Genomic DNA, 25,458 nt, shown 5'->3' on the forward strand with positions numbered 1-25,458 from the left:
GCCCACTGCTCTCACCTCTTTGGGTTCGTCTTTCTCTTCAAGCCTCCGGCACTGGTGTTGCCGTAGTTGCTGTTTCTTTGACTCTGTCTAGCCCCCACCCCTTTCAGTAGTCCAATCACCGTCTATAAACCTTTTCGCTGGCACCCGGGGTCTCTTAGGCAACAGTGTGTGGTCTCTTGATTGGCCAGGAGATCCTGGAGGGCTGGCTCCAAAATTGGGCACACGGATAAAAAGAAAAAGTGTGCGCGCCAAGAGGGTGGCAGGGACTGCAATCTCCCAATATAATGCTAGTACGAAGATGCAGCCGATCCTGAAATAAACAGCCTTAAAAGCCCTCATTCAAGACATAAGTGTGTTCCAAATCAGGCCAACCTACTGAGCATGCCCAGTTATATCGTTCTGGTCGCTCCAGGGTTCCAAAACGTCAACTCCATTTCTCCGGGTTTTAAGAGTGGCCAACAGGTAAAAGAAGGTTGGAGGAAAAAGAATTCTAGAGAGGTTCAGTGAAAGAATAGCACCTGCACACAGGAAGTGGAAGAACGTGGGAAAATTGCCCAACACACAAACTCGCAAATGCTTCACCATGACTTTTAATTTATTGGATTAAAGAATTCAGGCCGACTGACGGATACACCAGGGAACCAGCAGATGGCATGCCTTAATAAGAATAGCTCCAAATTTGGGAAATTTTAGGATCAGTCTAATTTAATTAAATTTGTGGAGCATCCACCATGTAATGAGAGGCGGAGTGAGAATGCAAGGATAAAAAAAGAAATCTAATGAGGAAACCTGGAAAATGCAATGTAGAAATAACTACCGTAAGGACCACAGTGATAACTACTGTGATAGAACTATAAACAAGTGTTAGAGAAAAACAAAACATTCAACATTTCAGAACGGAGCTTCTCTGGTAAACGTAAAGCAGTTCTTATGGGCAGCAGCTAAACAAATTAGAAAAACAAAAAAGACTTTTTCACTAATATTTCCTAAAATAGATTAAAATGTACTCCAATGCAAACAAATGTAAACTGTTTGTATCGTTTCATAGTTTTGAAATAGGCAGCATTTGTATATCTCCCATTTAAAAAGAAAATCAAAAGTGAAGCTCATAGAGGTTGTTGCTTTCCGTGAGTTGACAAAGGATCAGTAAGTGGCCAAAATGAAATTAGAACCTAGGTTGTCTGAATTCCAGCCTAGTGGTTTTTCCACATGATCAGGTTGTATGTAAAATGAATAAACAAAGCCTTTTTGCAGGGGCAGAGGCCTGGGGGAGGTAGGTAGATGCAGTACTAAATTACCGTGTATTACCAGTTAACATGTATGGTTTCAAGACGGGTTCATCCAGAAAGAGACCAGTTTTAACAACATGCTGGTAGAGTGCTGTGTCTCTGTGAAGTTCCCGCTCATTAAAGATTTTCTACTGGTGGTTACAGCATTGAATGAAAGAGAGATGGGTTTAAAGAGAGCAGAACATTTTATCCCTGTTAGAGCTGAGTATTTTTATCCATGAAAATAAGGTCCCTTTCTTCGATCCTCTCAACCAGCACCCTCTAGACCTCTCCTTGATCAGCCCTTCATCAGTCTGACTTCTGACCCTCCAAGGCTGAACACCACCATTCACGCTGTGTTCATGGTGAGCGCATTGGCTCAATATCCTTGATAATTCAACATTACTTTTAAATGAAACATTTCAACATTTCAACCACAAAGAAAAGTTTAGAGACTTGCCTAAGAAACACCCTTGTCTCCCCACAGAGATTTTTTTAAATGTTAACATTTTGCTTCCTGTGTGTGATTAACAGTTGAAGCCCCTTTTGCATGCTTCCCAGATCTCATTCCCCACCCTGCTTGCCTAGAGGCAACCACTATCGTGAAATTAGTGTGTAGCCCACTAATCCACTTTTTATGCTTACTGTATATACATGGTTGACCTCATAAACAATACGTCGGTTTTAGAGAGCTATCATAATTTACATATCTTGTAGTTTGGTTTTTCCACTCAGTGTTCTATTTCTGAGATGTGATCATGTTGCTACATTCGGTGATAATTTCTACATCATTCCCACCTCCCGGTGTGAACCAAGATATGTTCTATGCCTGACAGCTTCAATGTGTCCGTGTGTAAATTGCATAAAAAATGTGCTAGCAGCACATCTCCAGAAGATCTGGAGGTACAAGGGATCTGGAAGTACATGAAGCAGGTCCACACAGATTTTCACAAATGCTCTTAGCTGCTTCACTCACTCTCGGTAGAGGCAGTGTTGGCTCCACAGGACACAATGACTTGCTAAGAATCAGCCTAAGGATCAATAGTATTTTTTTTTTTTTCAAATGTTACTGCACGAGTAGTTATTTATTAACGAAATTGAAAATGTCTCTTCAGATCTCTTTTATGATGCGCTTTCCCATAGCTCATCTTCTGACGTTCAACTGTATTTATGGCTGCCTCAGCTCAACATTTATCATTTAGGGAATACCTTTAAAAAAATTATGTTAAAATATACGAACCAAAATTTACCAACTTAACCAAGTGTACAGTTAAGTACATTCATATTGTGCGACAAGATCAAAATATTACTTTGTCCTGTGTGCTACCACAGATCAAAATGATGCCTGTGAAGTCTCGGTTGAAAACGGACGAAAAGGAAGAGAAAGGTAGGTAAAATAATGTAGGCAAAAAGAACAGTTTTGGCTTGAAATGAATCCAAACTCAGCCATTCAAACGCTGTGTGACTTTGGGTAAGTCATTTAACCTTTCTGGACCGTTCTTTTCCGCGTCTGAAAAATGAGAGGTTGGGTTTAGATGACTTCTGAGAAATCTTTCAGTTCTAAAATTACTTATGTAGAAAAAGCGAGGAGAAACGTTTCCTAAGGAGCAAAAGATGGGGGAATGCCACCGATCAACCACAAGCTCCACCTGCTAAGGTGCTGGTAAAGAAGATATAAACTGTTCACGGGCAGGTATCCTGTCTGCTCTGTTGTTTCAGCCTGGAGCTGTGCAACAGGCCAGTTGACTACCTCCACCTGAACCCAGTGCCACCCTCAGCAGCTGGTGACCCGCCTCTTAACCATCTCCAATTCCCGGGTCCCCGGGGGCACACTGGTTCTCAAAACAGGTCCGGGTAGTCTCGCAATACTAGCATCCCAGGCTTGAGAGATGAGAGTCGGCGCGCTGTCTCAGCAGCTTTGCAAAGCGGTTTATTTAAGAAAAACGCTTCCAGAGCTCGGAACGACTCCGTGGGGGATAGGAAGCGCCAGGCATCACCCGCGGCTCGAAGCCGGGAAAAACGAGGCGAGCGGAGCGGGTTTCAGGCAGCTGAGCTCAAAATGGGAACGCTCGGCCGCGCGTGCGCAGCGCGCCTGCGCCGTGCGTGCGCGCGCGCGCTCGCTCCGCTGGCCGCGCGCCCCGGCGCTCGCGAAAGCTCGCGGTCGCTCCGAGGCGCGCGCAGGCGGTCCTCCTTCGCTCCGTTTACCTGAGGGACCCGCGGCCACCCACGGCCGGCGCCGCAGCCCCCCAGGAGCCCGGCCCCGAGGTGTGAGGTGAGCCCCGGAGCGTGCGGCTCCCCCGTCCGGCTCAGCGGGAAGAGGGCTCGGGGAGTGTGGGGACTGAGGAGGTGCCGCCGCGGCTGCCCGCTCCTCTGTCTAACCCTATGCCGAGGAGCCACCAGCAGCCCCGGCAGCTCCTCCTCAGGGATCGTTATTCTCGTCGCGGCCAAAACAAAAGCCTTGGGTGCCGGGCTGTGGCGGGGTGTCTCGGGGCTTCTCGGGGTGGGCGGCGGGCCGGCGGGGCGCGGGGGAGCGGGGTTTGGGGCTGGGGGTTGAGGCGGACAGATGCTCGCGGACAGGATTAACCCTCTCGGTCCCGAGCTCGCGCTGGGCAACCTGTGCGAGTGTGGCCCGCGTTCCCTCCGCGCCGCCCCCGGCCCAGCCCTCCGCCTCGGTGGGCGCCGCGGGGGCGTGTGGCGCTCCGGGGCCGCCCGGGGCGTGGGTGGAGGACGCGGCCGCCGGCGGGGAGGACAATGCACCGAGGGCTGCGCGTCAGGGCGCGGGGGTCCGCCCGAGACCCGCGTCGAGGCTTCCCCGGGCCCGGGCGGCGTCTCAGCATCTGACCGGCCTCCTGTTTCCAGTCCTAAAAGTTGTTCCCTCCCCTCCCTCCCGTCAGTTCGCAAAGTCTGCTGCTCCCTCCCCGAGGCTTCCCCCGCTGCCCGCTTTGATGCTCCGTGTGTTTGCCCTGGGGTACCGCGGGGCAGCTCATCCATAGCCTCTGAAATAAAGCTGCTGTTAAAATACTTCAAGACGTTTTAGCAGCTTCCTAGAGGCTTTTGAAGAGTTAGGTGCCTCCTCAATAAGAGAAAGACGGCTGCTTCTTTTTTTTTCTTTTCTTTCTTTCTTTTTTTTTTTTCGAACAAAAGCACATGCCACTAATTCAGGCATAGGAGTCAACTTAAAGTTGCAAAATATCTGCTGTAGGAAAGAGGTCCGGTTTTTGGCCCAGAATTAAAATGAGAATTTGAATTTTGGTTTCCTTCTAAATTTAATCGGTTGGAGCAGCAGAGCAGACTAGCAGCTATGGAAATGAATAACTGCTATATAGAAACAGCCAAGCAAGATCTTATTTTATAGAAGTAGTTCTCATAGACCTGTCATGTTTATTTACAGGAATTTGGTTACTTGGCAAAGCCAGTACCGCAAGAGCAAGGAAACAAAGACCTGACATTGGGGATGTTACCTCCCTCTTCAGCCTTCTTTTAGCCTTTAGTGGTGTGCTGACAGTCAAAGGAATAGATCAATCAGTAGTTTGGTTATTAAGAAGCATTTACTCCTCAAGATAACGCTTTCCATCCGTACTTTTAAGCAAATCAATACCATCTTTTTCCTCCAGGGGAAAAAAAAAAAAGCATTTACTTGAACTACCTACCAAACCACAACATAGAGGTAATAAGACAGGAAAGTGGTGTAAAAGCTTAAGGGGGCAGGCTTGCAAGGATAGAGCTGAAGATAAAAGATAATTGAGATGCAGCCCTTCTCTTACCGGGTTGCCTTTTATTTAGTGGAATAACGTGTTCCTCCTCTACCCCCCAAGGGCTTTGAAACTATCAGGAAAATAAGGTAATTAGTAAAGCCTACCATCCTACCTTCTCTTTCCTCCTACTTCTTTTTTTTTTTCTTTTTCTTTTTCTCATCCACTAATATTCTCTACCTCCATATCTCTCTTGAATCTACCAGTGTCCCATTAATAAAAGAAGAAAGGACCGTAGGCTCTTTCATTCCTTTTTTCATCTTAGCTACTGTATTTCTCTGAGCTTTATTCTGTGCTGTGAACATTTAGGTGGCTTTTTCTTGGGAGTCCCATAATTGAGATATTTGAAGTAGGGAGGGTTGAGGGGAATATAATAGTAAAGTGCACATTCTTTCTTTGTATAGTACAATGTGAAAGCTTCATCATTGGGCAAAGAGAGGGGAGTTTTTAACTCACAATAAGTCCTCTGTTTCCCACTTGACAGGACAAAATGTCTCTCCCCAACTTAAATTTCATATTTGTTAGTAAAACTATGAGATTTTATACTGAAAACTTATTCTGAGCATATTAGTTTGTTGATGTTAGGCTGCTATTGACTTTATTTTCTTTAAGAGACAGGTGGTAGGAAACAGTTCTTACCACATCTTTACCTTCTTTCGCAGGGGAGAGCAGTGTTGGCCTCAGGTTTGTTTTTTTTTTAACCCCTAAAACTCTAGAATTAGGGCTGCTTAAAGCTGCAGCTGCCCACATAAAGAGCAATAGTGCAAATGAAAAGCAAGACTTTGAAATATGTACGAGAGATTGTTCAGTGTAGGTTTGCCTAAAGATGTGTAGCAGGGTCTTGAGGAAAGAAATGAAGGTTTTTAATAGTGGCATTTCCATAAGGCTAGGAATAAATGTTTGAAGAGTAACAACTCTTCATTGGCTAGGAAGCAGTTTTAACTGACTATTGCATCAAAAATGATGGATCTCTCTTTGAATTCCAATTTGTTATACTGAGAACTAGCGACAGTTTTGGTGGATCCAAGGAATTCACTGCAAATGAAGGTTGAGATAAATATAACTAGGCTAGTCGGCTAAAAAAAAATCCTGGTCCCCAAATTTTATCTCACTGAACTAATTTTATAGTCAAAGCATACAACCATGCTAAAGGGGAAAAAAAAAAATCAGGGGCTTGATATTAGAGCATTTTCTGAACAAATTTTAATTGAAAAGGGAAGCCAGGCTGGAATGTCACCTGATTTTTTTTTTTTTTTTTAGTCCAGAATCTGGCCATCTTTTAACTTTCCAGTTTTGTTTTTAGATTAGTTTTAAAAGATCTTCTGCTTTCTTTAGTCTTAAAAGTAATGTATAATTTGTAAAATGGACTGGATTTTGATGCCTACCATTCATTTTAATTTTGAACTTAGATGTATTTGTTTTTCCTGTGTTTGTTTTTCTTTCTAAGCCCTATCGCTGAGCACACTGGAAGATTAGATTATCTGTTGTAATCAGTAGATGACAAGATGAACTTTAAAAATTACAGAGATGAAGTAGGACGGAGATACTCTGAGATTAATAGGAATCTAGGACCTATGAATTAAGTATGGAGGTGTATAAATTTTCTTTTTACAACCAGGAAACAGTATTTCGAGAATGAATTTATTTTTTAAGTAATAAGATATGGAAAACAAAAGGCCAAAAACTACATGGGTTTTAGGAAAAGGAACCTAACACTTAGAGCAGTGAGTATGCTCTGAATGTATATTTTGCTCTCCAACAAGACAGTAATTTACTTGAGAGAAGAAACTCTTTAGAGGTAGTCATTGCTAATCCTTGTAATGCATTCTTGGAAAACTCCTCTGAAAGAAGACAAGGAATATTTCTCCTGTTCCCATTGCAGCCACTGTATTTGAGGCAACCTTTAGATGGTATTTCTGAATTGGAAATGCAAAATGTTATCTACATTTATAGAGTGTCAAGAAAATTAAATCTAAGCTGAGAATGATGAACCAGATCACTTTCTGTACAGAAAGTGTGAATTGGAATAGAATTGCTGAACATAATCTTTTGTTGCAGGACCCTCTTGACAAGCCCTCAGGGCCCACTGTTGTCATTGTTTCTTTGGGGATTCAGCCTGCTTTCCTCTTCACAGTTGCCATCTCCTGCTTTTCCCACTTGAGTTCTTTGGGTCTGGCTTTGTAGCCAGCCTGGGAAGACAGTCTTCCAAGATTGCATCCCCTTTATTGCTGTTCTTCAGGACAAATACTCAGCTTATTTTAAGGGCTTTTACTTTCTATCATCAAAAGAAAACTGGTAAATTGGGTAATACCAGATTCCTGATGTTACACATTGATAAAAATTGAAGTGTATGTTTAAATGTATCTATTCCATTTTGTTTTGTGATGAAATGATAATCAAGTAGCTTAATCTGAAATCAGTTTTCCATGTTATCTTATATTGCTCTGTAGAGAAGGGAATGTGCCTCTTTTCTCAGGGTTAGGGCATGAACAACTGTTGCCATATCGCTCACTTTTTACTGGGCCCTGCCTCCTGAGGCTGTTCACTCCAGTTATGCTAATCCAACAGTTCCCTTTATTCAGCGGAGATTCTGCAGATTCTTATAGTAAAAAAATATAATATCAGTAAGAATGCCAGAAGGACTTTTAACCTTTATTTAATGAGTTGCTATATTTTGGCAGTATCTCTTGGGGTCCCGAATCTTCTCTGTGTCCTGCTGTCTGGAACTTCAACTTACAGCTTTTCCAAGGATGATTCTACCTTAGGAAGAATGACTGTTGCTAGCCATACTCACATGATCCTGATTAGAAGCAGGTATTTCATTATGTTATTTAAAAGCAGTTTAGAATACATATCAAAAGTTTTTTTTAAAACTGTGTATAACAACATTTGATTCAGCTGATAAGTGATCTGATTTTTTTCAATATTGAAAATCAGTTTTTGACTCATACTATGTTGATCATCAGTTTTTTTGCTTTTCTTACTACCTACAGTAGGACAGTTTTGTGTCCCTTGGCTTGTTGCTGAATTAGCAGCCAATAAATCAGTGATTCGGCTAGTATTCTTGTCAGCTAGTCAGCACACATTTATAGATTTAGCAGAGTTAAATTATCCCATACACAAATAATATACGACAGATTTTTAAATAAAATTTTAGCATTTATAATATTTTATTTATTTATTTTTTGTTTTCGTTTTTTGGCCACACAGCATGCGAGATCTTAGTTCCCCAACTAGGGATGGAACCCTGTGCCCCCTGCAGTGGAAGCGCGGACTCCTAACCACTGGAGTGCCAGGGAATTCCCTATAATATTTTATTTTTAAACAACTGAAATAGTTTTATTCTGTTCTGTGTATGTATCTTTTTGACAAAAGTGGGATATATATATATATATATATATATATATGCTGTTTTGCAAACCATTTTTAAATTTTATTTTGTACTTATTGTTACTGTCTTACCATGTCAACATATACAGATCCTGCTCATCATTTTTAGTGAGTATATCATGTATTGGTTGTACCATAGTTTAACCAGTTACTTATTGGTAGACTTATAGGTTGCCTCTGGTTTTTATTTTATAAACAATGTTGCACTAACATTTTGGTTATACATCATGTGTACTTGTGTTTACTTTTTTTTTTTTTTTGATTTATTTTTGGCTCCATGGGTCTTCGTTGCTGTGTGCGGGCTTTCTCTAGTTGTGGCGAGCTGGGGGCTGCTCTTTTTTGCGGTGCGCGGGCTTCTCATTGTGGTGGCTTCTCTTGTTGCGGAGCACAGGCTCTAGGGCGCGCAGGCTCAGTAGTTGTGATGCACGGGCTTAGTTGCTCTGCAGCATGTGGGTTCTTCCCAGACCAGGGATCGAACCCATGTCCCCTGCACTGACAGGCAGATTCTTAACCACTGCGCCACCAGGGAAGTCCCTGTGTTTACTTTCTTAGAATAAATTATAGACTAGGTTTGCTTTATCAGATTGTACACATTTTAAGGGCTTTTGATGTACGTAGCTGTTTTTTTTGAAATACCAACTAGTTTACATTCCCACCAGTAGTATTTGAAAGTGGGGAATTCCCTGGCAGTCCAGAGGTTAGGCACTTTCACTGCCATGGCCTGGACTCAATCCCTGGTGGGGGAACTAAGATCCCACAAGCCACACGGCCAAAAAAAAAACCATAGTGTTTGAAAGTGTTGGAATGTTGAAAATGTTCTTTTCCCTGCACCCTCTCCTATACTGTGTTCTATTATTCTTATTTTGCCTATCTGATTGGCAAAAATGTTATATATCATGTTCACGTTTTTAGTAGTAAAGTTGAATATCTTTTCATGTGTTTGTTGGCTATTTGTATTTCTTTTGTAAATTTATGTCTTTTTCCCATTTTTCTATTAAAGTATTCTTTATCTGCTTTTTAAAAAATTCATTGTATGTATTACTTTTGCTAAGTACACAATTACGTACAAATATCCTATACTCTTAAATTTCTCTATTTTAGGATAGCATTTCTCAAAATATGACTTATAGATCACCTGTAACAGAACCTGAGATAATCATTAGAATGCATATCATTTTCCAGAGGTTCAGATTTCTTAGACTTATGGGGGAATCTGTGAATCTGCTACACATTAAGATTAGGGCACCTCTGATTTGGGGGAAATATAAATTCTTTAAGATTTTTACTATTCCTATTTTTCTTTTTGTCTCACGGCATTCCACTGTTTTTTTTTTCTTATTTATTTTAATAATCATAAACTACTCTTGATGTGTTAAGATTATACCCCAGCCTAACATAATAATTTTACAAAAATGTTTTGATATGTGGAAATATTTTTTTTATTTTTTGGCTGCGTTGGGTCTTTGTTGCTGTGCGCGGGCTTTCTCTGGTTGTAGCGAGTAGGGGCTACTCTTCGTTGTGGTACGCAGGCTTCTCATTGTGGTGGCTTCTCTTGTTGCAGAGCACGGGCTCTAGGTGCATGGGTTTCAGTAGTTGCAGCATGTGGGCTCAATAGTTGGGGCACACAGGCCTTAGAGTGCAGGCTCAGTAGTTGTGGCGCACGGGATAGTTGCTCAGTGGCATGTGGAATCTTCCCGGACCAGGGATCAAACCTGGTGTCCCCTGCATTGGCGGGTGGATTCTTAACCACTGTGCCACCAGGGAAGTCCTGATATATGGAAATTTGAATGTCGTAGTACATAAAGGAAAGCACTTTTGTAAGGTGGTGGGAAGCCTTGCTTGTAAATGAGGCAAAAGGATTAATTGAGAGAAAAACAAGTAAATAGAGTAGGCAGAAGTATAAGGGGGTTTCTCATCTAGTTTCAAAAACCCAATGAGCTATTGCTTAGTTTCTCCCTCAAGTTTTATGTGGTAGTCTTCTTTGAACCATATATTTGAAACCCATACTGCTTGAAAAATAGATTAGTCTAAATGAAATTTTTGAAATTCTTATTGTTATATACATATTCAGTAGGGAGCAATGTTCCCTTTAATTTTTTTTTTTTTAGATGCAAGCAGATGAACATGCTGCATAAGCAGCAAACTACAAAGATGGAACTTACATGGATGTTTTAATACTGTAACCAAATAAAGCTTTCAGTGGTTATTTGACACATTTAATGATATGCATAATTGTTACTGTGCTGCATGGTAATTAAGCTTAAATATGAATGACTGTGTTTATTATCAGTTTTCTATAGCCAGACATCACATTTTTGGGACCAGCTTGAAGGAGGAAAATATATGGCAGGCCAAGAAGCTTTTGCAAATATTTCTGGTTTAGAGATTTCAGTATTAGAGAGATTAGATGTTTGGGGCCGGGATTGCTTGTATCTTTAGTGTTCCTAATTCTGGAGGCCACAGACTTTCCTTTTCCCTTCCACTACTCAAGACCATATACTAGGGGGAGAAATTGGGACGATTCAGCCATGGCTTTACTTTCTCCAAATAGTTTTTTCTGCCTAGTAATTAAAGCTTGGGTTGCAGATGTCCCAGTCATCGATAGTCAGTGCACAAAGGACAGTTTCCTTCCCTGCTTAAGCCAAACCAGTTCCAGGTCTCAAGGTCTAAGCTGTCACGGGCCGTAGTATATATTTAAGTTGTCTGTTAACCCGGGTCTCTGAGAATTTCTGAACCTTTCTTTTTCATGTTTTCCCAATCTAGGCTGTCTACTGCAAACAGAAATATCTAATATCTATGAAACAAAATGAAATAAAAGCAAATTTAACATCATTATGAAACCAAATGAAAGTATGATAGCTTAGAATATGCTTTTTTCCTGCCAGACCTGCCTTCCACTCCACCTATACCCTTCCAGCCCCAAATGAGATGCATAGTTTTGCCCCTGGAAAAGTAGTGTCAGGTCAAAGATTCTAAAACTTGGAAGAAACTATAACTGGGAATCATTCCTGTTCCTGCTATAACTTTCTAGGGATGATTTCTATTCTCTGAAACTTGGCTGTGTGTAATGAAGCATTTGTTGGTCAAATGTTTCTACATCTATGGTACTAAATTTTTGTACTGTCTAAAAGGATGAAGTAATGTTGGGAAAATGTCCTGATACTACTTTTAGAATCTTTGCCAGTTCAGTATTGGTTGGTAGTAGTCTTTGTATCAGCTGTTATTCAGCAATAAAACTACCTAATGTTTGATGTTGCTTTACCTTTTATAGAGTACTTTTACATTCATTACTTCGTAATTCACTCATAAATCATCTTTGGGAGGTGCTATTTTCAGGAAGGAAAGTTCTGAGCTCAGAGAAGTTAAGCAACTCAAAGAGCTATAAAGAGGCTTGAATCCATATCTTTCTATTTATTTATATTTTACATCTTTCACAGATACCATCTGCCAAATCATTTAATGTAAAAACTGCACTATTAATGATTAAAACACATATAATAAAATTTAAATTAAATAACTTAGGTTATAAGTGTGGCAGATATTTAAATAAAATTTAGGACAACAACATACAGATTTTTCAAAATGGATCAATTATGTCTTGTGACAAATGAAAAATTGCCATCATAGATGGGAAATTTCCCATCATAGATGGGAAATTAAACTATATGTTATATAGGCAACTGAGGGAAGAAAATTTGCCTTGGTTATGTATTACGTTAGTATATCTATACCATAAATTATAAAGTAGAAAAACTATACTATATCTTTATGAAATACCCATGTATTTTATCTGTTAGGTCAGTATTATATCTCTCATCAAAGATTTTTTTTTTTTTAATTTCTCTTTCTGGTAGTTCATTGTTAGTGTATAGAAACGCAACTGATTTTTGTGTACTGATCTTGTATCCTGCAACTTTACTGAGCTAATCAAAGATTTTACTATCAAGTCCATAATATTTTGAGAGGAAATGACTAATTTCTCCCATTTTTAAAAAATTTCTTTTCAGATATTTCAATCAAAGGAAGAAATAGCTCTTCTCCTAAGATGGAATCTGTTGTTTGGGAATGTGGTTGATCAACTTGATATGTTGGCCAAGTGGTGCCCTGTGTAATAAAATGAAAAGAAGAGGCAAGATGATGTCATTTTCCCATATTGTGAAACCAAAAACAAATGCCTTTTGTGAGACCAAGTTAACAAACCTCTGACGGTGCAAAGAGTATTTCTGTTTGAAGAACTTAACAGAAAGATAGAAGAAGTACTTTCAAGTTGAGACCTGCAAGTGTACAAAGATCCAAAATACATATTGAGAAGGCCTGATCATCTGAGTCTCATTCAGTCGAGGAAGCATGGCTATGAGTTGGATCGTCTTCATTCTGTGGCCCTTGACTATGTTTGTGGGGCATATAGGTGGGCACAGTTTGTTTTCTTGTGAACCTATTACCTTGAGGATGTGCCAAGATTTGCCTTATAATACTACCTTCATGCCTAATCTTCTGAATCATTATGACCAACAGACAGCAGCTTTGGCAATGGAGGTAAGACTTGATCTATTATTTGACATGTCGTAGAAAATGATTCTTGTATTGCCCTGTTAAACCAATCTAATGAATGTGTCTGATAGACAACAGGAAAATAATGTTGTTTTTAACTACATCTTGTACATTACAAAGTTATGTATTTAGGTTCAAACTCTAATGGATTGAAAATTTCATGTTTGGGGAATGTTACTCATCTTAGTTTTCAGACATTATTCTTTTATAAAGAAATTTGAAACACTGGAACTTGGGCGATAATAGCCATTCAGAAGTTTAAAATTGTCCAAGTTATGATATGATTACATCTTTTCTATTATTTGATAATAAAACTTTAAAGAACAGACTATACTAACAGTACTCATAATTCAGTTACTAAACATTGAAGGTAACATGATTTTGAAAATGGGTTCTTTTGTTCAGCCTTAAGGCTGGTGGTTTACAGTATCTGAATTTTCTTAAATACTTAAAATGATTTCCTGGTCTTACCATGTTCACATCAATTTAAGAAAAGTAATTTCCGAGTAACGGAAAAGGTTTTCTTGTGTGAATTATCTGTTCTTGACCCGTCAGGACTTTATGAAAATTGGTTGCCTTACTTGAATTTTTCTAATGATAATTCTTTAGGCACTATTTAATTATTTTACCTTAGAAACTATGACAAATTAATGGATATAGTTAATAATAGGTTTAAGTAAGTACATACATGTTTCAGTAGTGGTTTTAGAATTATGGACAAAGATACGTTTACCAGATAAGAACTAGGAGGCAGTAAACTGTGGCAATAAGAGGTGAAGGCTTTGGTGTTGTACAAACCTGGGTCTGAATTCTAACTCTGCCACTTTCTATCTGTATTACTTTGGGCAGGTTATGTGAACTTCCTTACCGTAGTTACTTTGCTTGTAAAATAGAGTTAACACTTTGTAAGGTACAAAATGAAGCATGTATAACGTACTTGGCACAGTACTTTTGGAGTAAGTTCTCTTAAAAGTGATAACTTTTACCATTTTCCCATATTCTAATATTAATGTGGATACATAATACATAGAATTTACAGAGAATGTTTTTTGTACTTTAGTCTTTAATCCATTGTTACAGTGCTTTTAACAAATTGAAGACTACGTGTTTTGGAATTCTTCATTTTATAGTAAAATTCAAAGGTTCATTACATCCAAGTAGACTAACATAAATCTGTCTGGGAAATTTTGTAGAAAGATTATTATTCATAGATTTTGAAATGTGGAGGGCATCTTATATATTCCAAATATTTGAAAATATTATAGAGGTTGAATAAAACATTTCTGCTCTTCCTCTGACCACACAAAGTCTAACTGGTAAAGAGAGGTTTGGTATAGACTGTCCGAATAGGATATATGAAAATGGATATTGGTTTAATATAGTAATTCGGTTCCAGGCATGGTAGTCCCTGTTGGGTATTAAAGCTATCAGTTCTCTCACAAAAAAACTGAAGTAGGAATACCTTTGTTTCTAGTATCATTATCAGTCAGTAGAACTCCTTTGGAAGGCAAATAGAATTGTAAGAAATAAGTCATAAAGATATATGTACTGATTGGGTTTAACTTTTGGCTCTGCCATATAGTAGCTTTCAGCCTTTGGGCTTAAGTCACCTAACATCCCTGTGAAAATCATTTGTGAAAAGGCACTAATAACAGAAATACTTTCAAGGGCTGTTAGGATTAAATGAGAGATTTAAGTAGCTAGCACAATGCATGACACACAATAGGTGATCCACAAATGTTAATTCTATTCCAAATTTCATTTCTAAGTGACCCTAGAGAGAAAGTACTAGAAAGATGATGTGTATTTGTTTCACATGAACTTGCATCTCTAGTTGTGGGCTCCTGGGGCACTCATAATGATGGCATGGTGAGCTGTCTCTGCTCTCTTCTCAAACATGCCCATATAGTCTAGATATTTTACTGGCAGTGAGATTGCATCTGTTTGAATTCCTCACATTCTAGGGAGAGAACCTAAATGAGTAATAATTTGTAAGAGAAGGCTCTAGTGATATGAAGTAATTAATGTCGGGGATAGTTGCTTGGTTGTCACATCAGGACAGTGATGCCACTGACAGAATCATCTGACAGTTTGAGAGTGTAAAGTTTCTGTAACTGCAAAGGATGTGGAAATTCAGTCAACACAGCATACTTCCAAATGGAAGGAAGGATTCTTGCGTCCTTACAAGGACGTATATCTGCTGATGACACCCTCCATCTCTGATCCAGGAAATTGGATCAGCTTGCCAACTTTTAGTGAGAGTGAGTAATTGGAACAAGTAATCCCAGCACATTCTTGAGTGTTTACTGTGGGAGTGGATGAATTGAAAGACAGTTTCCTAGGTGTAGCATCTTTCAGCAGACCCAGGCTTCAAGCCTGCCTAGCGTCCATTCCTTTACTGATGCTTGGTGAGTCAGAATGAGTGCTTGGAATGAAACAGCATATGGTATTGAGCTAGGGATGCCACAGATGAGAGAAACAGCATAATTTGGGTTATTTCAAATTTGCTTATTATTTTTCACAATCAACAGGTTAGATGTTCTTTCATTGTATATAGAGAATTCCTAGTCTGTACTTTCATTGAAATTGGGGCATGTTCAAATAAATGGGTTTATTAAGTTGTAAAAGAAGATCCTTGTTAGTATGTTTATTTCTCTACCCTACCTTACAAAACATGTACATCTGTACACAAACACACACATTAAATTTTTGTAAGTTCTTAACTTGATATCTCTCTTTTCCCTCTGAGTATTGTGGCTTTTGATAGAAAAAATATTTTCGCATTCCTGAGTTTCCCAAACCATTTTGAACTGTCCAAATGGCTAAGTAAATTTTTGGGAGCTGTCCAGCATGGACAACGAATTGTCAGCAGATTGTCAGTAACTATCTTTACGAACCTACACGTTATCAGGTATTTATGACTTTAGTGGTAATAAAAGAGATCTGAGCAGCTGTTTCTCCTATATTGAATAATTAAACCCAGTTGAATGGGAAAGAACAGTTTAGTGAAAGAAGCACTAAAACAGGGATAGAAGACTTGTATTCTGCCACTAATTAGTTTTGTAACTCCTTTGTGTTAGTTTCTTCTAGGAAGTGAATATTTTCCCTATCCATTTTTCAAAGTTGTTTTAAGATCAGATGGTACAAGTGATGTGTATATTAAAGAACTTTGAAAAGTTAAAGTGCTGTGTGAATGCAGAGCATTTTTCTTTGTTGCTTGTCACCCTGTTTAGTTTCAGTTAGACTGTGGAATAAGCAATCTTTAATTTCTTTGGGAGGGGTTGATTGCTTGTCCTTTTTTTTTTTTAATTGAAACTAAACCACTGTAGGATAATCAGAGGTAAAACTCCTGGATGGTTCTTGCTTGCCTCCATTTCCTGTTTTCTTTTGTAATTCTCATTAAAGATTTTCTTATAGCATGGGAAACTGGCAGGGGCGTAGAGCCTAGTGGGAACATACAGCCTAAAAGCCTGAACATTCTTGGTATCCTTTATGGCTCATTAAGAACAAAGCATGTTTGAACCATTCTCCCAGTTATCCAAGCTCAAATTTTAGCCTTTTGTTTCCCCCTAACACTTTTTTAAAAATATGTATTTATTTATTTTATTTTTGGCTGCATCAGGTCTTAGTTGCGGCATGCGGGATCTTCGTTGTGGCACGTGGGATCCTCCGCTTTGGCACGCAGGCTCCTCCTTGTGGTGCGCGGGCTCTGTAGTTGTGGTGCGTGGGCTCCAAAGTGCTTGGGCTCTCTAGTTGTGGCCCGTGTGCTCAGTAGTTGTGGCGCACGGGCTTAGTTGCCCCTCTGCATGCAGGATCTTAGTTCCCCTACCAGGGATCAAACCCGTGTCCCCTGCGTTGGAAGGCGGATTCTTAACCACTGGGCTGACCACCAGGGAAGTCCCTCCCCATAACTTTTTATTATGGAAAATTTCAGTTATATATTGATAGAAATGTATGGAGTGATATAATGAACACCACATACCCATCATCCAGCTTCAAAAATTATCAACACATAGCTAGTCTTGTTTCATTTATGACTGCACACCCACCTGGGTTACTTTAAAGCAAATCCCAAACACCATAATTTCATCCTTAAATATTTCCATATATATCTCTATAAAGTAAGGACTCTTTCAAAATATGTAAACATCATACCTGTATCACTTCCTTGGTATCATCAAATATACAATTAATGTTTAAATTACTCTTAGAATTTCACAATTTTTTTTATAGTTGACTTTTCAAATCAGAGTTCATGCAGTGCATTCAATTGATGTCTCAGTTTATAGTTTCTCCTTCCCTTACCCCTCTCCCTTTTTTCTTGTAATATGTTTGCCCTATTTTTCATAGTTTTTATTTTGCAGATTGCATCCCTGTGATGTTATTTACCATGTTCCTCTGTCTCTGTTTTTGTTTTTGTTTTTGTTTTGGAAGAATACTTCATAGGCACATAATGTCTGCTTGTTACTCTTTGTAATTTTAGCAGCCATCGATCATTTCTTAGGTCAATAATTTTATTACGGGTTTGCAAGATGGTGATATTCTAATTCTGTCATTCTTTATTTCTCAGCCAGACTACTTTATAAACAGAAACTTCCGCTTTTTGACTATTGGACTATTAAGTTACTCTTGTGTTCAGTTTTTATAAGAAAGACAGGATAAATATTTGATTGTTTTCCTTTGTTTATTAGTTTTTAGGATAATAAATTGATTCACAAGAATCTTTCAAAAGTGACTAATGAGGTCTTTTTTTTCTTTTTAAGTATCATTATGAACTCATGGATTTTTACCATATTTGATGTGTTTCAGTCCATTGCAATTATTATTTTATTAGGGCTCAAGTTGTTCTGTCTTTGGTAGTGGGAGCCGCTTCAAGGTAGCTCCTAAGTGTATTTGACACTACCCTAGTGGTTTCTAATAGCTTCCTTGCTTTCTGGTATGATCCAACCTCATTTCATAAAATTCTGCCTTAGACCTTGAATTATCAGTTTTTTTAGGGAGCACTGGTTCCTTTTAGTTGGAAAGGATTTTCACGGACTGCTATCTGGGTGTTACGCTGATAGATACTAGGTTAGTCATTTTTAGGCCTTTTCATGGACAGAGCTAGGAAATACTTTTTTTAAAAAGAAAGTACAGGGCTTCCCTGGTGGCGCAGTGGTTGAGAATCTGCCTGCTAATGCAGGGGACATGGGTTCGAGCCCTGGTCTGGGAAGATCCCACACGCCGCGGAGCAACTAGGCCCGTGAGCCACAACTACTGAGCCTGCGCATCTGGAGCCTGTGCTCCGCAACAAGAGAGGCCATGATAGTGAGAGGCCCGTGCACCGCGATGAAGAGTGGCCCCTGCTTGCCGCAACTAGAGAAAGCCCTCGCACAGAAAATGAAGACCCAACACAGCCATAAATAAATAAATTAATTAAAAAAAAAAAAAAGAAAGTACATCATGAGTTTATACTGATACTTGCAATTAAATACTATTGCAGAGTTTTTATTTAACAGTTTTAAATTTTATTTTTGTTTCTTCTCTTATACTGAAACCTTATTATATAGAGACATTGTATAATTTCAGAATAATAGCAATATTATTACTAACAATGTAATTACTGAAAGCAGTTTTAGATTTCTTTCTACTTCTTTTAGTCCTTAGGGATGTATTTCACCAAGGATGTACAGTCAAATTACTGTGTTTTAAGTTACTTTAGTACTTCTCTGTTTGGTTTAATTCAATGCACAATTTAGGTTTGTGTTTCATTTTGATTTTAAAGAATGACTTAAAAATTTTTTTTTTGCTTAAGTTTGTTTTATAATTATGTTTCAGAACTTTATATATAGGACAAGGTACAATCAGAGAAGTCTAGTTTCTGGCCCTCTCCCCTCTACCTTATTCTTTCCTTCCCTTAGGGAGTAGTCTTTTTTTTAAAGATTTTTTGTTTATCCTTCCATTAAAAATTATAAATATAACAATTATATAAAATGTTTATACACTATCTGTCTATATTTATATATTCTTTCACTTTCCTTTGATATAGTGTCATACTGTTTGTTTTCTCTACCTTGCTTTTTTCACTTAACAGTATATCCTGGATATTCCATAGTAGCGTTAATAGATATTCCTCAAAAAGATTTCTTTAATTATGACAAAATATACATAACATAAAATTTACCATTCCGATCTTTTTTGGGTTTTTTTGGCCGCACCGTGTGGCCTGCGGGATCTTAGTTCCTGACCAGGGATTGAACCCCTGCCCTTGGCAGTGAAAGCACAGAGTCCTAACCACTGGACAGCCAGGGAATTCCCCCATCCCAACAATTTTTAAGTGTACAGTTCAGTGGCATTAAGTACAGTTGCCTTGGTATGGCATCACACTATCCTTGTCCAGCACTTTTTCAGCTTCCAAAACTAAAATTCTGTACCCATTAAACAATAATTTCCCATCCTCCCGTTCCCCAGTCCCTGGCAACCACCATTCTTTCTTTCTTTTTTTCTTTCTCTCTGAATTTGACTACTCCAGGGAACTCCCCAGGGGTCCAGTGGTTAGGACTTTGTGCTTTTACTGCTGCGAGCCCAGGTTCAGTCCCTGGTCGCGGAACTAAGATCCCACAAGCTGGGCCGCTTGGCCAAAAACAAAAAAAAATTGACTACTCCAGTACCTCATTTAAGTGGAATCATACAATATTCGTCCTTTTGTGATTGGCTTATTTCACTTAGCATAATGTCTTCAAGATTCATCCATGTTGTAGCATGTGTCAGAATTTCCTTCCCTTTTAAGGCTGAATAATATTTCATTGTATGTATATACAAAACATTTAGTTTAACCATTAATTCATCAGACACTTGGGTTGCTTCCACTTTTTTGGCTGTTGTGAATATAGCTGCTATGAATATGGATGTATAAATATCTGTTTCTGTGCTTTGAACTTTTTCTGGGTATACACCCAGAAGTGAAATTTCAGGATAATATGATAATTCTATGTTTAATTTTTTGAGGAACCACCACAGTTTTGCATAGCAGCTGCTCCATTTTACATTTCTACCAACAGTGCACGAGGGTTCCAATATCTCTATATCCTTACCAATGCTAGTTATTTTCTGGGTTTTTTGTTTGTTTGTTTTGTTTTGGAATAATAGCCATTCTAATGGGTACGAGATTGTCCTCATTTTTTTTTTATAAATGTATTTTATTTATTTATTTTATTTTTGGCTGCATTGGGTCTTCGTTGCTGCACATGGGCTTTCTTTAGTTGTGGCGAGCGGGGGCTACTCTTCATTGCGGTGTGTGGGCTTCTCATTGCAGTGGCTTCTTTTGTTGCCGAGCATGGGGCTCTAGGTGCGTGGGCTCAGTAGTTGTGGCTCGCGGGCTCTAGCGCATAGGCTTAGTTAGTGTGGTGCATGGGCTTAGTTACTTTGCAGCATGTGGGATCTTGCCGGACCAGGAATCGAACTCGTGTCCCCTGCATTGGCAGGCGGATTCTTAACCACTGCGCCACCAGGGAAGCCCCTGTCCTCATTTTTTAAGTTCAGTTCTTACTGAAGGACATTTGCTTTTGAAAGCAGAGCTTGCTGTTGATGTCCTTATTTATCTTTGTAGGGCCAGCAGCTAACATAGCGCCTAACACATAATAATTGCTAAAAAAATGTTTGAGTGAGTTAATGAACTTTATAAACTGTGTCTTCTGTAAGAGGTGTTGGTAGTCATGGTTGTGGTTATAGTGCTGTACCTAAGCACTTAATCTCTTGGAGTTGTAACTGATAAATAGTGATGGGCTTTTTGGTGATGGTAATGGTAATCCTCATACCAGTACCAAAGATACCACTTTCCTGTGAACACTAGTATTTTACTTTGCCCTTCTTTGGTGCGGGGGGGCGGGGGGGGGAGTGGAGATCAAAATGACTTGAAGCTTTCAACATTGTGTTTACACTTATAAGTGGGGTAATTAAGAAAAAAATAAAGCAAACCAACTCTCTCATCTCTAGACCTCTCATGTTCTTTCTGCCTTAATAGTCTCATCTCCATCTTTGCCTGTCATATTCTAATGGTTGTACTTGATGCATTAATAAGTAGGAAAAAAAGGAGTGGATAACAAAACATTTCGTGTAGTATCATCCTGTTTTGTTGAAGAAAAACATGTTCATGTAGAGTAAGTGATCTGGAGAGATTTTTGCCAAGGCCAACAGTGATTATTTCTGAATTAGCACAATTTATTTGTGTTTTCTATGTTTTTCATTTAATGTTTGTGTCAGTATTTTCTGATTTTTCTGTAAGAAACACATTGTGTTTTCAAAATAGTAAAATTAGTACAGAAACTTTATTTTTAAAAATCTCAGCTGTCCTTTTTTGTCTAGCTCCCAGTTGCAGTGTCTAAGACTTAGTATTTATTAAGTGTATTTTGATTGAATGACTGAAACTTAAGGAAGAACTTGGCAAATGCCATAAATAGGCATAAAGTGCTAAGAGGATTCAAAAGAGAGAAGGATCATATGTGGAAGAGATTAGCTGCAGATCATATTTGAATTGACCATGAAAGACAGGTGGATTTTTTGTTTTTAAGAGAATAATATACCCCTTTGTACCAATAATTAACATTTTGTGGATAGGCTTCTTAGGAAATGAAATTTCTTTGATTATGTTTATTCTTGAAATTCATTGCTTATATCTTTAGAATATATGCATTATCCAGCAGATTTACCTCTCTTATTATCTTTTGTTTAGGTTAATATTAATAAGGTGGTTTTCCCTAAGCAAACAACAATCTAGTGAAGTGGATTGAGAAGCCTATTGTGTGACAGGGAAACCAACCAGGAATTAAGAAACTTCTAAATTGAAAAATGTACACACAAGTAGTGGAGAGTTAATTGCATTTAGTTATTTCTGACTATAGGAAAAAAATAGCTTTTAAAATTTTAATTGATTTTCTTGTGTGACAAATCACTTTAAAGGAATGCCTTAAAAATACTTATTTTAAATTAAATTACTAAGTGTGATGGAATTTGGTTTGTAAAGTTTTATCTTTTAAGACAGACCATAATTCACAACTGTTCATGATATTTGAAAAAAGTTTACTTCCTGAAGAAAAGTCAAATTTTATGGGCTGCTCTGGAAACTCCCCTTTGACTTAAGATAAATATACGCCTGTGATAATGTCATCTTTCTGCAAACCAACGCACTGAAAGAGTATTGGAAGGTATTTAATATGCTGTCATAAGACATTTTAAAAAAGTAAGATTTGTAAAAGAAAAGCAAATCTGTGGGATTAAAGGTATTTTATTGCAAACCTAGAATTTTTTTAATATGTATATATAAAGTATAATTCTTAAAGTTTTAGACCTTTTCTCATTAGGAATTTTATTGTTACAAAAAAGTTTTTAAAAGGTCTTATTTTTAATCACTTAAAATTATTCTAAAAAGTTGTTTTTTAATAATTTCTCACTCTAATTTGGATCTGAAATAGAATGAATACCATTTTTGAATTTTCAATGCCATTCCACATTTGGTTTCACATTTAGTGAATTTAGTCATAATATTCCCAAACCTAGTAGGATACAGTTTCTATGGTTATCAGACCCTTTGTAGAGTGACAAAGATTGGAATTCTGATTCTCTTGAGTCAAATTTTGGCCTTTGACTCTGTCCCCTTTTCACACTCTTTGCTAAGCTTAGGCTGTTGCTATGCTTGAGGGCTTGTCAGCCAGCAGGTTCCTATGGTAACAGGAATGGAAATTTCAAAGAAGAAAGAGAATGAGAGCACAAAGGCTTGGTTGATTTGAATCTGAACAAAGAATAGAAGGTTCCATGTCTTGCACCTTTGTTGAAGAAAGCAGAAATTTAATTTTAGAAAGTTACTTTTCAGTTTGTAAACTTTGTATACCCTGGTCTTAATTTAGTGAATAAAAGTATTACTGCTTAGGAAAGTACTCAGTAAGAATCTTTTAAAAATTTAATCAGCTGAAGTTCCTTTTTTCTCCTTTATAGAGCTTTGATAGTATTCCTTATCATAACATATTCTCAACTTTGCAGTATTCAGGCTAGCTCATTTAGTCTTGATTTTGCTGAGGTTAAAAATTGTTAGGGTTAAAATCAAGGCAGTTTGCTTATTTGAAAAATATTAATTTTTTTTTGTTTTTATGTAACAGCTTTATTGAAGTATAATTTGTGTACAATAAATTGCACCCATTTAAAGTGTTCAATTTGATGAGTTTTGACAGATGTATATATCCATGAAACCATCACCACTATCAAGATATAAAACGTTTCCATCACCTCAAAAGCTTCCTTGTGTCCCTTTGTAGTCCACCTCCTTGAGTTGGCTCCCTGCTCCAGGCAACCACTGATCTGCTTTCTGTCATTATGGATTAGTTTTCATTTTCTGAGTTTTATATAAATGTAATTAATATAGTATCTACTTTTTTATGTCTGGTTTCTTTTCACCCAGCATAGTGATTTAGAGATTCATGCGTGTTTTGTTTTGCTTTTTAAAAACACCATTCCAATTGACAATTGACTTTCTCACTTGGGAGTTGAGAATGGGAAATCAGCAGGGTTCCTCATGCCCATCAAATAGGCCTTCTGCAGCTTTATTAATTTGCAACTCTTTCCTAATCTCCTTTTAAAATGTCATTTACTGGGTTCTGTACTCTATTTTATATGTATATTTTAAAATTTAATTTAATTTTTAAAACATTAAAAAATTTTTTGGCTGCATTGGGTCTTTATTGCTGCACGTGGGCTTCCTCTAGTTGTGGCGAGCGGGGGCTACTCTTCGTTGTGGTGCACGGGCTTCTCATTGCGGTGGCTTCTCTTTGTTGCAGAGCACGGGCTCTACGCACGCAGGCTTCAGTAGTTTTGGCACTGAGGCTCCATAGTTGTGGTTTGCGGGCTCTAGAGCGCAGGCTTAGTGGCGCACGGGCTTAGTTGCTCCACGGCATGTGGGATCTTCCCAGACCAGGGCTCGAACTGGTGTCCCCTGCATTGGCAGGCGGATTCTTAACCACTGCACCACCAAGGAAGTCCCTATTCTTATTTGTATGTAATAAGACCATTTTACAGAGGAAAAACCTGAAACTTACAGAAGTTACATAGAACAAATTTGTTAAGCTCAAGGGTTCTGGATAAGAATGCAGAGGTTTAACTCTTGGGACTGTCTTTGTAGTTATGTCATCTTGGGCAAGCTACTTAACTTTCTGTGTCTCATTGTTTTTCACGTGTATTATAAAATGGGGTGACTAATGATAGTACCTACCTTATGGGATTGTTGAGAAGATTAAATAAGATGTGTGAGGCACTTACAACACTGCCTAGCCTGTAGTAAGTGTCAGTAAATGCTAGCTGAGATACAGCACAAGGTACTTATAGCTAACAAATGGCAGAAGCATAAACTTACAGCTTTAGACTCAGTACAAGCAGCACAAAATAGTCACTCAAGTCAATTTTATAATTCATGATGGGGCTCACAAATGGAGGTTTTACTAACATAGTAACATCAGATATTGGATTAGTTGGTATTGTATGCATTGCTGAAGACCAGGCAAGTTTGAGACTTACTTAAGGCATACATATGCATATATGTGTGATATATGTACATACATCAAAATAGTGCAGAGAGATTCTTTGTACTGTACCTAGTTTTCCTCCAGTCTTCCTATCTTATATAACTGTTATACAGTATCAAAACCTGGAAGTTAACATTGGTACAATCTATAGCCCTTACCATATTTCACCAGTTTTTTTTTTTTTTTAAATCTTCTGCCTATTTTTTTTTTTAATTTTTATTTATTTATTTATTTATTTATTTATTTATTTATTTATTTATTTATGGCTGTGTTGGGTCTTCGTTTCTGCGCGAGGGCTTTCTCTAGTTGCGGCAAGTGGGGGCCACTCCTCATTGTGGTGCGCGGGCCTCTCAATATCGCGGCCTCTCTTGTTGCGGAGCACAGGCTCCAGGCGCGCTGGCTTAGCAATTGTGGCTCACGGGCCTAGTTGCTCCGCGGCATGTGGGATCTTCCCAGACCAGGGCTCGAACCCGTGTCCCCTGCATTGGCAGGCAGACTCTCAACCACTGCACCACCAGGGAAGCCCCGTATTTCACCAGTTTTTACATGTAGTCATTTTTGTGTCTGTGAATGCATATGTACTTGTGTGTATATTGTCTTTGCAGTTTCATCACACGTATAAATTCGTGTAGCCATCACTTTGGTTAAGATACAGAACTGTTTTAGCGCCACCGAGGAACTCCCTTGTGCTTCCTTTCTCCCTCCCCCCTTTCCTATTTCCAAGTAACCACTAACTTGTTCTCTAGCCCTATAATTTTGTCAGTTCAAGAATTTATATAAATAGAATCATACAGTGTATATAATCTTTTGAGATTGGCTATTTTTCATTTAGCATAATACCCTTGAGGTCCATCCAAGTTGTTGCATGTATCAGTAGTCATTGTTTTGTTTTTTAAATTATTTATTTATTTATTTATTTATGGCTGTGTTGGGTCTTAGTTTCTGTGCGAG

The 25,458-nt window shown here is 38.4% G+C and overlaps 2 protein-coding genes across 4 annotated transcripts in view; one reads left to right on the forward strand and one right to left on the reverse strand.

The window, feature by feature from the left end:
• FBXO16 (F-box protein 16) overlaps nt 1-3,150 on the reverse strand; it is a 59,601-nt gene extending 56,451 nt beyond the window's left edge. The window contains exon 1 of the mRNA XM_082469009.1: nt 16-3,150. The gene's annotated coding sequence lies outside the window, so the exon portion shown is untranslated. The remainder of the gene's footprint in view (nt 1-15) is intronic.
• Nucleotides 3,151-3,266: 116 nt separating this feature from the next.
• Nucleotides 3,267-25,458, forward strand: part of FZD3 (frizzled class receptor 3) — a 100,801-nt gene continuing 78,609 nt past the window's right edge. The window contains exons 1-2 of one of the 3 annotated variants that reach the window (XM_082468889.1): nt 3,267-3,540; nt 12,418-12,946. In XM_082468889.1, coding sequence (XP_082325015.1) covers nt 12,758-12,946 — 189 coding nt within the window. In that variant the 5' untranslated portion in view covers nt 3,267-3,540; nt 12,418-12,757. The remainder of the gene's footprint in view (nt 3,541-12,417; nt 12,947-25,458) is intronic. The other 2 variants (XM_082468890.1, XM_082468891.1) reach the window with 2 other exon arrangements.

This window comes from Balaenoptera physalus, assembly GCF_965194825.1.
Source record: "Balaenoptera physalus genome assembly, chromosome: 7".
NCBI lineage: Eukaryota > Metazoa > Chordata > Mammalia > Artiodactyla > Balaenopteridae > Balaenoptera > Balaenoptera physalus.